Source organism: Echinops telfairi, unplaced genomic scaffold (assembly GCF_000313985.2).
Source record: "Echinops telfairi isolate 266 unplaced genomic scaffold, ASM31398v2 ScPeMD7_7409;HRSCAF=8447, whole genome shotgun sequence".
Classification (NCBI taxonomy): Eukaryota; Metazoa; Chordata; class Mammalia; order Afrosoricida; family Tenrecidae; genus Echinops; species Echinops telfairi.
In genome coordinates this window covers 13,199,091-13,215,498 of record NW_022111309.1, presented here as the reverse complement: position 1 = coordinate 13,215,498, position 16,408 = coordinate 13,199,091, and the positions used below count along the sequence as shown (strand labels likewise).

Sequence of the window (16,408 nt, the reverse complement as noted above, 5' to 3'; positions counted from 1 at the left end):
GAATTTCCTCATTTCCCAATAGCTAGTCCATCATGACAGAGTGTCTGATGCTAACATGAGCCATTTATTCCTTTCTTACAGCTTCCTTTTATACTCCACTTCTACTCAAACCTTTTTTTTTTTCCCATAAAGGCTACAGTGACAATTTTTCAGAGACTTCTCTGCTCCCTGTCCCATGGAAAAGGGCACGGTGGCATTGATCTTTGAGCTATCCTAGCATGCTGGCTCTGCAGCCTCACAGCTAAAGATGCAAAACGTGTCCTCTACCCTAAGGACCCTGTGAGGCTCTCCAAGCTGTGACATTGTCGAGGCGAGGCGAATCTGGCCACGACAAAACTAAAAAGATAAACAAGTACAGAGAAAGAAACAATGCTACATGGTTCCAGGGGTGAAAAAAACATTTTCAAAGAAAATGCTTGGAATACATAAATCAAAGCAAACGGGTATTTCTGCAAGATTCCCAGGAGCTCAGGCCCTCGACAAGACTAAAAGTAATCAATAAATTCTCCGCCATAATCTTTAGGGCCAGAATGTTAGATCAGACTGCGTGTAACCACTGATGGAAAGGGAGAGGTCTCCCTGGGCCCCTTAGCCTCGTTATTGCTTGCATTTCTTAAAATTATACTGGAATGATAACCCTGCCCTGATGAAGGATGTTCTTACAGCACACAAATAACTCCGTGTGAAGGATGAGTGGCAGCTGCTGAACCAGAGTCAGCCAACTGGCAGGGAAAGCCTCACAGAGGAGGTGAAGCTTTGTCACAAGGACCGCGTCCACACATCTGTATTGTGCATGGATTCTGGAATCCGAACACGATGCTGGAAATCTGGTTCCCTTACTCAACAGTATTGAGTAGTATGGATACGTAGTGTTTAATGTGTCTGAACCCCACTTCATCTGTGCAATGGGGGTTCTGAAATCAATCCTCAGGAAGGGTCCCTATGAGTCACATCCTCTGTGTCAATAAGAGTTTCATTAAGTTGGCACACTGTGTTAGAACTCTTCTTGCATGAGTTGGGAAGATCAGATGGCAGCAGAGGAAGGACACCAAACTGGGCTACTTAGTAAACATAGACTCTTAAACTAATCCCAGAGGCTGCTATGTTGTTTGCAGGTCCCCGGTGCAACATGACATTAACTTTATCCAAAATTTGTTTTGAAATCCCAAGATGGAGAGAGCAGCACCTTGAACACAGTGCAGAGCCTGTGCTACTGTCCCTGTGGCACCCTTGGGAGTAGCCGGGATTAGTGAGTCTTTATCCTTTGGTCAGAACCTCCATTTCTTCAGAACCCAGCAGGCTGAAGGTTAGTAGCAAGAGCAATATGCTAAGAAAAACATTGAATAGCTCTCATCTGACCATCACAGGCGTTTTTCCCAGCCTCCCCAGGGGGCCTCCTTAGACAAACAGCAGCTGACATGTTAGCATACATTTCAAAAAACAAATTATAATGATACTTAGGGGTGTCAATTTATGATAACTAATCTTCCATAGCAAGCAGAAGCAAGCTTCCTTTGAGTCAAATAAGAGTACAATAAAAATCTTTTCTCATTTGCTCATAGGGTTTTTGCTTGTCTTTCATTATTTCCCAGAGTGTCAAATTAGTTAGGGGCTAGTGCCATGTTTTAAGTCTTCTTCTTAAGGTAGGAATGATCTCTATAGATGTATCATCAATAAAAATACCAACGTCAACATAAACAGAAATACAAACTGTGCACTGAGCTTCAATCACCTCCTCTCTAGAAGAGGAACCCGTAAAGCACAGACTCGCATAGATCCACTTATTTAAGCAAACGATTGTTCAGTGAGGAGTTGTACTGGAAGAATTACCATCTGTAATTCCCAAGCGCCGATCATCTGTCGAGCATAGGACTCTGTGAGTGTTAAAGAAATTGCCCTTAAATGCATATAACACATAAGAGAAAAATTTGGGGGGGGGGAAAACCCTTATTATCCATTAAAGCATTTTAGGGCCTCATTAATTCAGATGGGATAATCAGTTGTTGATTAGCCAGGTTGTTAAGCATCTATTGTCAGATGCTGATGAGGTGTGAGAAATTACATTCCTTATCACCAAAGAGTCCCCTGAATGTGGTTATCACTTCATCAGGTAAGGCTATCTTCTGGGGATAAATTAGCTGCATTTTGATCCCCCAGTCTGTTCGTCCATCTTCCAAACGTTTCTGTATTTCAAAGCATTCCTCACTTGGCGTGCTTTTTCTTGCCTGTCTAAAGGTCCCAAACTATGTTGGGAGCTCTTTTCAAAAGCTAGATGGTTTACACCTTGGTCCCATTTGCGCCCAGGCCTCCACGATTTAAGGACATGGATTGTTTGGTTGGTGTTGACTTTTACAGTTCTTCCTGAGAACCTCCTGTACACCTTCAGTCCTTCAGCTCCAAATGACCTTTAGATTATCAAGGGGATTCTTCAGTCAATACCCTGAGTCTCAAGTTCCTTTCCAAAACTTGACTGCGAGAGTAGTCTAATAGCAGTGAGCAAAGTAAGAAAATCCCTTGGATTAGTGATGGGAACATGTGGTCCCGCGCCCTGGTTCTGCTTTAGTCTGGGAGTGACTGGCACTAGAAAACAACTCTCAATTTCAACAAGTCTTTTAATTTCGTGGCAGTTTAGAATTTTTTTCTCCATTTACCAAATGAGCATCACTCCTCTGTATTTTTTTTGGTTCATACCAGTTGAGGGCATATTTCTGGAAAGACTGAAAAGGTTCCCACGTTTTTAATAGACATTCTAAGCTAAGAGGAAAGGGTGTTTCCAGACAGAAACTATAGCCTTGGTCGAATCTCCAGGGAGGGTTCTCATGTTACTCACGGAACTTCTGTAGATGGTCAGTGCTGTTTGACTCAGGCATAGCTGTGATGGTCACCAAGGGACAGGGGTTCCCTCCCACAGTCTGGCAGAGGACCTCTTGCTGGAAGTAGACATGCTTGGGGTTGACACTTTTCTCCAGTATGTCAAGGTGAGTCTGGACAGAATGAAGCAGAATTATAGATTATTAATATAATCATATTTATGAATAGTTTGGGTATAGCAATAATAGGCAACTGTTTAATCTCTTATGTTTTAGAAATATTTTTTTGTTAAGCTAATCTAACAAACTGTGACCATGAAATGATGCAACTGTGTCTCATGGTACCTAAACAGCCCTGGTTACACAATAGTTAAGTCCCCAGCTGCTGAGTGAAAGGCTGGTGTTTCAAACCCATCAGGCACTCGCTCAATGGGAAAAAATGTAGTAGTCTCTTCCTTAAAGATTTACAACTTTGGAGACCCTGGTGGCCAGTTCTACTCTGTTCTACTGGGTCATTGGGAGTTAGAATCAACTCAATAGCAATAGGTTATTGATAATTAGGAGAAGTCCAATGGTGCCAAACAAGAAGCATCGCTCCTGTAAGTTTTGGCATGCCAAAGTAAAAGACTTGTTTTCAAGAGGCAGTGAAACTAAGAGGACAGGTAGGCAAAGCATTCTTTCTCTCACCACGGTATATGAAAACTGTGATTACCATGAAGATTAAGCATGACCGGAGAACTTGGAAGCATGACCTTGAGAATGTCAGAAGCAGATACGTAGTTCTTTGAAATTAAGTGAGCAGTAGTAGTCCACTGGGTCATTTGCTTTCCACTGTCTTTCATCAGGGCCACAAACCTACCTTAGAATAACTAGAACCAGTACAAGTTACCTTTGAATTAACTCTAATTTACCACAACCCCATGTGTGTCAGAGTCGAACACCATACTATTTGCAATGGCTAGTTTTTCCAAAGTCTATAGCCAGGTCTTTATTCTGGGACTGGAACCCCCAACCTTTCAGTTAATAGCCAAGTGGATTAACTATTTTCCCCACTCAGAGACTCCTGAGAACAAGCACCTGGAAGCAATTGCCTTTGTTTTACCATATCTTCCCATGTAGATCCTCAGCCCAAAAGAAAGAAAACCCAAACACAGAAATATACACACATGGAATAGCTATTGGACTCTTGGTCCAAATATTGTAAGACTCTAAAGATATTCTCAAGAGACGTAAGAAATATCTTCAGGTATAAAGAATGAAATAGCTTTTCTCCCTCTCAGCTGCATACTCTGACAGAGAAGACACAGTAACCAGATCTGAGAAAGAAAGATTGTTTCTCCCCAGCACCTGGAGAGCTGTACACCAAAATTAACGTTTTAGCTTAAGATCTAAACTTTCCAGCACAATTGTGTACATATTAACAAAGCCAAGGAGAAACTACCCACATTGTTTGTTGATAAATTACAAGCATGCTAGACAAATGGAAGAAAAACAAACAAACATAAATCCTATCAAAATATCTTAGCATAAAAAAGGGGAGTAGTGCCCTCAAAAGGCAGAAGAAGAGTTTACATGTGAAGAAGATTTATGGCAGGTGTGGTAGGCAAAATAATAGCTCTCAAAGGTAGTCACTCATTAATTTTCAGAACTTGTGAATAACCAACCTTATAAGACAAAATGAACTTTGCAGGTATGCTTGAAATTAAGGAGTTTGAGGTGGGGCGATATCCCACACTATCCACTTGGACCCAATCTAATCATGCTGTTGTTATGTGCTGTCAACTAATTTTTGACTCGCATGATAGAGTAGAACTGGCCTTATAGGTATTCCTAGGCTATAATACTTACAGAAGCAGAATACTTGCTTTAAGCATCAACTTTCAGCAACCAAGAGCTCAACCATTGGGCTGCTAACAGCAAAGTTGGCATTTCAAACCCACCACATTCTTCATGGCAGAAAGATGAGGCTGTGTGCTCCCCTAGATGTATAGTCTTAGAAACCCTAAGGAGTACCTGTACCATGTCCTATCATGTCCTTCAGAGTTTGGATCAGCTTGATGCACTAAGCTTGGTTTGTTAGTTTCTTGTAGCTGCAGAGAATCAGAGAGATGGCAGGAGTCAATTTTCTCTTCCTAGCTCTAAAGATGGAGGAATAGCTGTAGTAAAGCCAAAGCCCCACTCCTAGCCCCCAAATACAGACCACCTTTCAAAGCTGGAAAAGGCAAGAAAATAATTCCCTGCCAGCTTGGCCAGGAGGAACACAGCTGTGGTAGTTGTGTAGTCATTTGTCAACTTGAGGTTGAAGAGTGAAGGGGTGGAGTCTAGCCTGTCAATTGGGTCACAGCCAATGAGGCCTCCATGGGCATGGCCTCACCTGAGGATTCTGGGAAAACTCTGGTATTTCCTTCTGGGAGGTGGGAGAGACTCTCGCTCACTATTTCACTCCCTCAGAGACACTCTACTGACAAGACACTTGGAGAGAAGCTGAGGGAACCAGACCTCTGGAGCCAGAGAAGCCATATAGAGTTCCCTGCCAGCGCTGAGATGCTTACACCACCACTGGATCCAAAGACCGTCTACCCACTGGCCTGTGATCATCCTGCACTCGGCACCATTGCATGTGTTTCGTGAGTCTGAAGAGGATTTTATATATTGATATCAGACATATGGGCTAATATTGGACTTATGGACTTGATCTGGACTGGGTTGGGATGTTTTCTTTCTTTCTTTCTTTTTTTAATGGTTAAATTTTTTTTAATCATTTTATTGGGGCTCATACAATTCATCACAATACATAGATCAATTGTGTAAAGCATACCTATACATTTGTTGCTCTCATCATTCCCAAAATTTGCTTTCCTCTTGGGTTCCCGGATCAGCTCATTTTTCTTTTTTTCCCTCCCCCTCCCTTCCCACTCCGCCCCCCCATGAACCCTTAATAATTTATAAATTATTATTATATCTTATATTACACTACCCGGCGTCTCCCTTCACCCACCCCTCTGCGGCACGTCCCCCAGAGAGGAGGTTATATGTAGATCCCTGTGATCAAGTCCCCCTTTCTAACCCGCCCCCTTCCCTCCTTTGTATCGCCACTATCACCCCTGGTCCTGAGGGGTTCATCTGTCCTAGATTCCCTGCATTTCCAATTCTCATCTGTACTGCTGTGCATCCTCTGTTCTAACTAGGTCTGCAAGGCAGAATTGGGGTCATGGTAGTTGGGGGGAGGAAGCATTTAAGAACTAGAGGAATGTTGTAGGTTTCATTATTGCTATACTGAACCCTGAGTGACTCATCTCCTCCCCAATGCCCCTCTGCAAGGTATGTCCAGTTGTCTAGAGATGGGCATTGGGTCCCCATCACGCGCCACCCTCATTGACGAGGATATGATCCCCCCACCGCCTTTGGTGTTTGAAGCCTGGTCCCTTCGGCCCTTCATGATCACACATGTTGGTGTGCTGCTTCCATGTGGGCTTTGTTGCTTCTGGGCTAGATGGCCGCTTGTTTACTTTCAAGCCTTTAAGTCCTCAGACGCTATAGGTCTCAATAGCTGGGCACCATCAGCCTTCTTCACCACACTTACTTATGCACACATTCACCTTCAGCGTTTATGTGGGGAGGGTGGTCACACAATGATGGTTTTTGTTCTTTGGTGTCTGCTGCCTGATCCCTTCAACACCTCATGTTTGCACAGGCTCGTGTGCTTCTTTTCTGTGGGCTTTGTTGTCTCCAAGCTAGATGGCCGCTTGTTTGCCTACAAGCCTTTAAGACCCCAGATGCTATATCTTTTGATAGCCGGGCACCATCAGCTTTCTTCACCACATTTGCTTATGCACACACCTGCCTTCAGGGAAGGCAGGTATCATGAAATGACTGTTTAGCTGAGCAAGGTGCTCTTGTATTAGGGGAATGCGCATGAGGAGGCCCAATGTCCACCTGCCACCCTACTACCAAACCTATAATTATTTGCACCTAGGTCCGTTCCCCCCTTAATCTTAAATATATTTACATATCTACATGTCTGTATTTAGGCTTGTGTGTATGCCCTTTGCCTCCTACTTCTTTCCTCTATTTCTTTATGCTATCCTCCTGTCCCATTACCATGGTCAGCCTTCATTCTGGTTTCAGTAATTCCTCGCAGTTACCTTGCCCTTGTTTTCTTAATGTACAATTACCCTTTGTATAAAACCCTCTCTTATACACATATGAGTATCTATGGATTTGTTTCTCCAGTCTACCCAGATTAACACAACAGCCCTCCTGTATTACTTTCCCAGTACACTCGTGATGTTCTAGCCCGCCTAATTAACACACAAACAACACAAAACCAAATCCACTGCCTTTGAGGTGATTCAGACTTACAAAAACCACTCCTTGCCATCAAGTGAATTCTGACTCACAGTGACCCTAGAGGAGGGAGTAGAAATGCCCCTATGGGTTTCCAAGGCTACAAATTTCGATGGGAGCAAAAAGCCTGATCTTTCTCCAGCAGAGCTATTGGAGGATTCAAACTGTTGACCTTAATGTTTAGCAGCCCAATATATAACCCACCATGCCACTATAGAGTCCATCCCACCTCCACTTTGTACCAACCCTATAGGCAGAGTAGAATAGTTCCTTAGAATTGTATGTCTATAAATATTTACTGGAGTAGAAAGTCTTGCCTTTATCCAGCGGAGCAGCTGGTGGGTTTGAACCACCAACCTTTCCCTGAAGAGAGATGGTTGTGCCAAGTGAATCGCACCTCACCTGATCACACATCCCTAGTACAGAATGACTACAACAAAGTGCCTGGGAGTCCCGGGACCTTCATTATAACTTTTCTGTGCATGGTGTATCCTTTCTTAGGGCTATATAGATTTGGTTCTGGGCAATGCCTAGTGTTGTGATTTCCAATCTGAACCCAAGCCTATTGCTCTTTGTTGAACAGATTACGAGTTGCACTCTATACATAAGATAATTTTTAAAGTGTGTGTGTGTGTGTTTGAAAATGTGTATAGATAAACCAATGGATGTACTTAGACCTATGCACAAAATTAAGTCTTGGTTCATATTTGTATTGCCTTTTCAAAAGAAGATGCTATAGGTGATGAAGTACTACTTAGAAGCTTTAAAGTAGAAGGAATTACAATCAAATAGACCTCTATCCTGCCAAGTGTTTCTCATAAACACATGCAGCATACCTTCTTACATATGCAAATGCTCGGAAAACATCACATGTCCCAAAATAAAGAATGACTAATGTGTATTACAGAATGCACTCATTACATCCAAGATTGGAGGACAATGTCTCTATGAGAAGTCACGGAGGCTCTAATTATTATTTTAATCCTTGAGAGGAAATTACTATGAATTATTGGAAATGCAAACTTAAAATTGAGTTTTAAATCAAACCTTCTGTAATATATGCATTTTTCACTTTCAAATGACAAATTGTTTTTCTTACCCTGTTCTACTTATTTAGGAGAAATGAAATGGTATCACTTTTTCTTATCTTTTTCTCATTACCTCTTCTGAAAGAGATTCACAGTCAATAAGCTACGTAACAAGCCAATAAGCATCAACTAAGGTCTCTCTTTCTCTGTGACCAAGGGACTGAGTGGCTCCTCTGGGTCTTGTATTTGTGTTCCCTCTTAAGTTCCTATAACCCAAGTCACTCCTAAGCTAACAGAAACTCTAGAGATCTTTCTCTAGTCTGTCAAGGTATCACAACGGTAAATGACTCCCAGAGGCTTGGGTTCGCAGCCAGGTGTGGTCAAATTCTGGGTGGGTTGGTTTCAGACATTGAGTCAACTTGTCAAGCATCTAGCAAGAATCCAACAGAGCATCTTGGGATAAGAATGTAACTATATTTGATGAGAACCAGTGTCCTGCATGTAATTAAACCCACAGCACATTTTTAAAGTTACATAGGAAGACCGAAGATTGATGACTTGAATTTAACTTTAGAGATATCTGTGCAATACACAATCCCATGACTATCTGTGTTTACAGAACTGGACCACATTCTTTAGTGCCTGTTAGGTATAGTCTGAGACACTGATGGTTTGCTGGTAGAATTCTCATCTTCTTCTACGAGGGAGTCCTAAATTCTATTGCCAGCCAATGTACCTCATGAATAGTGACCACCTATCTACTAGCAGATGCTCACATTTTGTTATGATGCTAAACAGGTTTAAGCAGCGCTGTCAGACAAAGCGAGACTAATAAGAAAGGCCCATTGATCTACTGCCAAAACTCAGCCAATAAAAATCCTGTGTTTTGAACAGGACTGAGCAGCATTTCATTTGTTGTGCATGGGGTCACATTACGTCAGAACTGTGATGATTAATATTATATATCAACATGGCCAAGCCAAGATACCCAATATAGTATAATATTCTCCATTTTATACTATGATGTAAGAAATCGCTGCGGCATTACCTAATTATCTACTATTTATGTACAGTAAATCCTAGCTTCTTTATGTTAATAAGGTAGGATTAATGCAGGGTGTATTTTGAGTCCCAGTCTTACAAGAGGTCATGACTCAAGTCATAATCTTACTGAAGAGTCCCCTTACTTCAGTCACACCTTTATTCAGTCACCTTATATAAGGGGAGTTTCCTTAGAGATGTGAATTTCATCAGATAAGATAGATAGATGATTAGATAGATAGATAGATAGATAGATAGATAGATAGATAGATAGATAGATAATAGATAGATGACAGATGGTATGGAAAAGTTCACTCTTGCTCTGGATTCTGCATCATCTGACATCTAGTCCTTGGGACTTAAGCTAGCAGCCTATCTTCTGATCTACTGATTCTAAAATTTGCCGGAAACTATAGCGCAATGAACCAGTAGCCAACCATCGGATCTACTGATTTAGGAATTCATCAGCTTCCACAGGCCCTTAAGACAACAGAATGTCATCCGACATGCTAATAATGAGTTCACCAGACCCTGCACCATGTTAGTTAGTGGAAGCCTCCAGCCTGCAACCTGACCCATTTTTGAGTTGATCACATCCACATCACTGTGATCATTTCCTTAAACTAAATCTCTCTCTTCCCTCTCTCTACATATAGATCTACATATACATACACACAGATTGAGTTTTAAAGATCAAGAATTTTTGAGGACTTTTGAAACTCTCTTGGCTGTATCTGTGCTTGTACACATTTCTCTAATTTTGATTTTCTAGAGGATTCGCCAAAGACAGCAGCTGACAACATAGTATGTGGTAGCAAGTAAGGACACTGCTCTGACCTCAGAGCAGAAATTCTTTTGAATTGTTTCTACAGTGAAATATTTTTTAAACGAAACAAAACCAGGAATAGATGTCAGACATCTGTGCTCTGTTCCCTTCTTGGTCGCTAGCCTCAGTTTTTGCATCTATAATGGATAAAGATGAATTAGACAATGTCCCAGCTCCTTAACAATCAACATCCAGAGTTCTTAGTTTTATACTAGCAGCTACCAAGAATCTTAGCAGGGTCTAAGATATTCTAACAAGAGAAAAGATGGCCAGTCCCCCCAATGGAAAAGACAGACACATAATCTAAAAGGAATTCTCTCCCCCACAACACGTTTCACATGCATGCTTCACAGGCAAAACAATAAAAACAGTTGTTGAGGGAGATCATGAATCTTGCCTGTTCTGTGTCCCTAAAGGCAGCAAACATGTTTTGTAACAAACATGGCTTGTTAGAGCAGAGCTTGTGATGCATATTTCCCAGATTAACTTCTTGAACTCCCTAACTATGATACACAAATAATACTAGTTTTGCATCTTTTGCAATCTGGAAGACAGTACAAATATCTCTTTAGGCGAGACAACATATGGAGAGAAGGATGGATGCACTTTCATGAAACTGTTAGCCAAATGGTTTAAGATATACCTCCTCCATGGAGAAACATTCCAATTCATACCTTAATATTCCTGTTGATGTGAGAGAAACTCTTGGTTATTATATTTTCCAATTCCTTTTCCCAGACTTAAAATCTCTGGCTCAATGATATATAAACATGCATATATATATATATGTACATTATAATATATTAGTAAAAACATGCTAATAACAGGGAAAGTGAATGTGGTTTAGAGAAGACACTATAGTTCATTAATCCTCAGTCTATCTGTGAAATAGCTAGAGGAAATAATGTTCCAACTTCTTTTTTTTTTATCAATTTATTGGGGCTCATAAAATTCATCACAATACATAGATCAATTGTGTAAAGCACATCTAGACAATTGTTGCCCTCATCATTCCCAAAATTCGCTTGCCTCTTGGGTTCCCAGAATCAGCTCATTTTCCTTTTTCCCCCATCCCCCTCCCTTCCTCTGTCCCCCTCCCCCATGAACCCTTGATAATTTATAAATTATTATTTTATCTTATATTACACTGCCCGGCGTCTCCCTTCACCTACCCCTCTGTTGCCCATCCCCCAGAGAGGAGGTTATATGTAGCTCTCTGTGGATCAATTCCCCCTTTATACACCCCCCTTCCCTCCTGGTATCGCCACTGTCACCCCTGGTCCTGAGTGGTTCATCTGTCCTAGATTCCCTGCATTTCCAATTCCCATCTGTACTGCTGTGCATCATCTGGTCTAGCCAGATCTGCAAGGCAGAATTGGGGTCCTGGTAGTTGGGGGGAGGAAGCGTTTAAGAACTATAATGATGGGTCATTAAAAGAGTATGTTACCATGAGGGCTGTATAGGTGTAAGGATAGTGGTAGGCCAGGTAGCAGACATCTTCGTTGTGCGGGAAGGTGATTGAAAAGGTGAGGGTATAATAACACCTCCCAGAAGTTCCTCCTGCGGCAGCTGCACTCAAGCGGTAATGATTTCTAAGTAAGGAAAACAAGGAAGAGGTGAAGGAAGCAGTAAGGGTCCTAGATGTCATGAACCATACATGTCACATCTGGCAAGATGTTCTTCACTCAAAGCAAAAAGTGCTACTGCCACACAATGGAATATTACTCAGCCATGAAAAGAGATGCAGCCCGGATGCATGCTACAACATATAATCCTTGAAGACAATGTGATCAATGAAATAGGTCAGTCACAGAAGGACAACTACTGTAGGATACCATTTATATAAACTAGAATATGCGAGTGCATAGAGATGAAAGATTATTAGTGGATACCAGGGTTCTTGGGGAGGGAGGAATTAAAAATTACTCATTGCTTAATGGATAATGGATATGTGTTAAGGGCAATAGGAAAATTTGGAAGTAAATAATAATGATGGTTGAACAATAGAGTGAACATAATGTCGTTGAATTGTATATGTAAATTTGTTGAATGGCTAGTGTTTTGATGCATATGAATCTACTAACCATAATTTAAAAATTAACAACAAAAATCAATTGGGCAATGACATCTTGAAGAAAGAGAATTGTGCAGGTAAGCTTCCCACCAGGTCCTGACCAAAGCAGCACATTCTTGACTGGGCCATGTGCCTCACAACGATGGCATATAGAGTTGTGCCTTAGCTGTGTCTGAAAATGTAGTCACTGAGTTTGAAGATAAGAAATCAATACTACTCGTTCTACTTCTCTGTGATTCTATTGAAGGAACATACTCGGCACTCAAGTTTGGTTCCTGTAGCTCCTTTTCACCCCCACCCCCCACCCCCACAGTCCCATAGGGTGCTGCACCTTCCTGTTGCTTGAAACTGCAGTATTACAGACCCCCTTCAAACAATATTGTAAGTGGATTTCTTTGTAGTCAGTACTGTACATTGAAGGGCAGTGGAAGCTCGGTGGTAGAATTATTGCCTTCCCTATGGGAGACCCAGATTTCATTCTTGGCCAGTGCACCCAGTACAAGCCAACCTCCGTCTGTCACTGAGAACTATGGGTTCCTATTATGCTGAATGGGTTTCAGCAGAGATTTCAGACTGAGACAGAATAGGACAAAAGGCTTGGCAATCTACATCTGAAAAGACGCCCACAGAAGTCCTATGAAGCCCCATAGTCTGATCCAAAACCAACCATGAGGTGGCACAGAACAGAAGGGCAATTCCTTCTGTGGTGTACTGGGTTGCTATGAGTTGAAGAAAGGTCACAAGCCTATACATGGCAGATACAGGTTTAGAACCCAGATTCGGCTGGCTACAGAGCTTTGTGCTTTCCACTACACAATACCTTCTCCCCAAAGGACTACATTGCTCACCCCCAACCCAAGGTGGTACGTCTTTTTAAAAGTCGAGAGCGCACATTGCCCTTTGTGAAAGCTGAACCAATTTTGATACTTCAGAGAACAGTATCAACGTAAATTGCACCCAGAAGTACATTCCGAGCAATACTTTCCCCACACCCTGCCAGTTACACTCTCGCCTTGCCTGTTGCTGCTGGGACAGCTGTGCAGGCTTTCCTGAGAAATACGATCCTCACGGCTGCATTTTAATGCAAAATGCACCCAGACACCAAAAGATGTAATTCCACTTTTCAGCATTTACAATGTTGGCTTACTGGTTCAAGGTGTTTGGCGTGTTATTGGGGGAAAGGGAGGCAGAAAGGGAAGGAATAGCAGATAATCCTTCTTGTGTGTTCCACCATAATATAAAAATCATGGGTTGTTCTCTGCCTTTCTGCTAACTTCCTGCCTCCCCCACTCCACCTCAGGGGTGAGGGAACAGCTCAAAAGAGAGCAGGCGAGCAAGAAATGGAACATTTCGTGTTGTTTCTTGTGGTTATTCAATATTTATGAAACTTGAAATGGGCGTAAGCAAAGCCGGTGTTCCCGCTGTCTCTGCATGTCTGAGACGGCTCCCCTGCCTCAACTTCCCTGAGCGTGGCAACCTGGAGCTTTGGCTATTCTGGGAGAACAGAATACTTAATGCCAATTGAAGTCCCCAAAGAATTGCTTCACTAAGCTTTGGAGGATCACAATAGAGTCTATTTTCCCCAATGACTATAGGAGTTAGACTTCAAAAAGGGGCATCTTCACCCATACTAACATCTGCGTTTCAAAACGTTCTCCAGATTTCCCTGAAGTTTCGCAGTTTCTGCCAAAGCCAAGACTTTGGTTATGAGAAATTCCGTAGGGAAGCAGAGATGGCAGCTTAGAAAGCATGCTCCCGACATAGGCGTTGCTCTTTTACTCTCTCTTTACTCATTTACTCTCTCTCTCTGAATTCACTTTTAAAAGCTTGTCACTCCACTGCCGATGCACATTCCATTTACACCGAGCTGAATAACAGGTGCTAGTCAATTACATCTCCATACAAGCTGGGGACAACCAACCAACACCTGAAGAAGAGACTTCACCAGTGAGCAGGAACATGTGAGCACACATAGGCATCATATGTATGCATCCACGAATGTCAAAGCAAGTGGAAGCATACATCTAGTGCCTCACTGCTGTTCATCTGCCAAGAGTGGAGACTGAGCCTGCATCTCAACTTGAGGTAAAGCAGTCACGGTGAGGAAAGTGGGTGGGATCGCATTTGGGTTGACCTGGCTTCTTGTCAGTTTCCCCAGGATCGCATTTGGGTTGACCTGGCTTCTTGTCAGTTTCCCCACTGCACGATGACGTATACAAGCCCTCCCACCCCAGGCCTCATTAGCCTCTGCAAAGCCAACCTTGCCCTACTCAGTCAGGGGAGAGTGTGAAACAGACAAAGCCAAGAAGTGAACCTCCCACGTTATCCCTGTGCCCCTTTCCCATTGAACTCAATCCGAACCCTAGGAAAAGAGCAGCTGGAGTATGGAAATGGAAAAAGAAATAAATGGGCTAATTCATAGCATCTGCGCGCCCATCCTTGCAATGTAAGGGAAGTGTAAGGAATTTGAATGGTACTTTTACTTACATGGAATCTGTCTCCTTTACCCCCAACAAACAGGCATAAAATGCGACCTGCTATAAGTGGGTGGTATGATGGGGCTGATTCTCAGGGGAAAGGACTCAACACTCCACACTGACAAGTCCACCTTCTCTAGCATGGCTGCAGATTACTAGAATTTAAGTAAAAAAAAAAAAACGTCACCTCATCTAAAATGTTCAGCTAATAGAGATTCAGTCGCAACCCTAGTCTGTAGTCTAAACTCTGGCTGAACCTAAAGCCAATGTCAAGCTTTACTCTTGGAGTCTCTTGGTGTCCATCTTGCAGCAGCAACTGCTCGGGATACAACCCAAACTCGGGCAAAACGTTACTCTTTGGAGGCCTTTACACTCTACCAAGATCATCTTCACGGAGTTGTGTTTGACAAATCTCTAAAGTTAAACACTTGGCTTGCAGCATGTCAATCCATCCAGACTGAAGCAAGATCCAATCAACAAGTTGTTTTTTTTCCAACAAGTTATTTTTGTTTCCTCGATTGTGATGGGAATATACATAGGGATGGTTTCAAATCAGAAGCATTCATCCTTATATGTATTAAGATCGTTCCAATGTATGTTGCCGTTGGGTGCTCCTAGTAAATTATCGTTCATCGTGCTGCCACGTGGCAGAGTGGGACTGCCCTCCAGCGTGTTCATAGCTGTAAGCTTGATGATAGCGCACCACCCAGTCTTTCTCGCAGGAGTTTCTGGGTAATTTCAGACCATCAACCTTTTGGTCAGCAGCTGGATGCTTGACCATTGGCCACCAGAAGTTCTTTATCATTATAGCAACTTGTCTTTCTTTCTTTAAATAGTTTGACTGGCACTTCATCCAGATGTCATACAATTCTATAATTTAATCAAATCAAGAAGAGTTGTAGAATCATCACCATAATCAAATCTAGAACATTCTCTTCTTCTTTTTGCTCATTGTTATTCACGTAATTATTTTTTATAATGTGACAAAAATATACACAAGAAAACATTCTCCAATTCAGCAACTTCTGCATGTATGATTCAATTCTTGATGTACAACTATTATTCATAGCCTTCCAAATTGTTTCTCCACCATTAACATAAACTCAATGTCCCCTAAGTAAAAATGCTTCTTTCACCCATGATAACCATTGGTCAAGTTTGGTTTCTTTCTTTCCTCCTTTTTTATTTTTTTGGTAATAGTTTTCTTGATATTATATTCACATATCATGTATTTCCATAGTTAATTCACTTTTAAAAAGAGTTGTATATATATATATATATATATATATCATATCAATTTTATTTATCCTTCAAGAATCAACTCATGTATTTCCTCATTCAGGAAGCCTACCTCACACACTCCCTTTTATATAGTTCTCATGCTAGCACTTTGGAGACATAATACCAAGGGAGGAATTATGTTGATTCATGTGTGATATAGCAGCAGTTCAATAAAATAACAAATGAACTTAGGACTCCAGATATAATTATCAATATGTGTAAATATGTACAATTCCCTTTTCAAAACAAGTCGTATTAATTACATTCTCCAGGTTAAGCAGTTTGGCAAAGTCTAGAGCCATGTGTGTTCAAGCTCCCAAATCACTGGTTTCCATTATATCATCTCTCTGTTATGAGTAACTGAGATGAAAGGATTTGGAACAATTAATCACACAATAATTTGTATATTTGAGCTTCATAAATCCTGGCTGCCTACATGTGTGATCATGAAGGGCCAAAGGGACCAGGCTTTAAACACCAAAGGCGGGGAGAAAAGTCATATCCTTGTCAATGAGGGTGGCGCG

The 16,408-nt window shown here is 41.8% G+C and overlaps 1 protein-coding gene across 1 annotated transcript in view; it reads right to left on the bottom strand.

Moving 5' to 3' along the window:
* The window catches only part of AGBL1 (AGBL carboxypeptidase 1), a 1,177,048-nt gene that overhangs the window by 884,807 nt on the left and 275,833 nt on the right, over window positions 1-16,408 (bottom strand). The window contains 3 exon segments of the mRNA XM_004709893.4: window positions 2,831-2,984; window positions 11,500-11,644; window positions 13,094-13,175. Of these exon segments, the coding sequence (XP_004709950.4) occupies window positions 2,831-2,984; window positions 11,500-11,644; window positions 13,094-13,175 (381 nt within the window).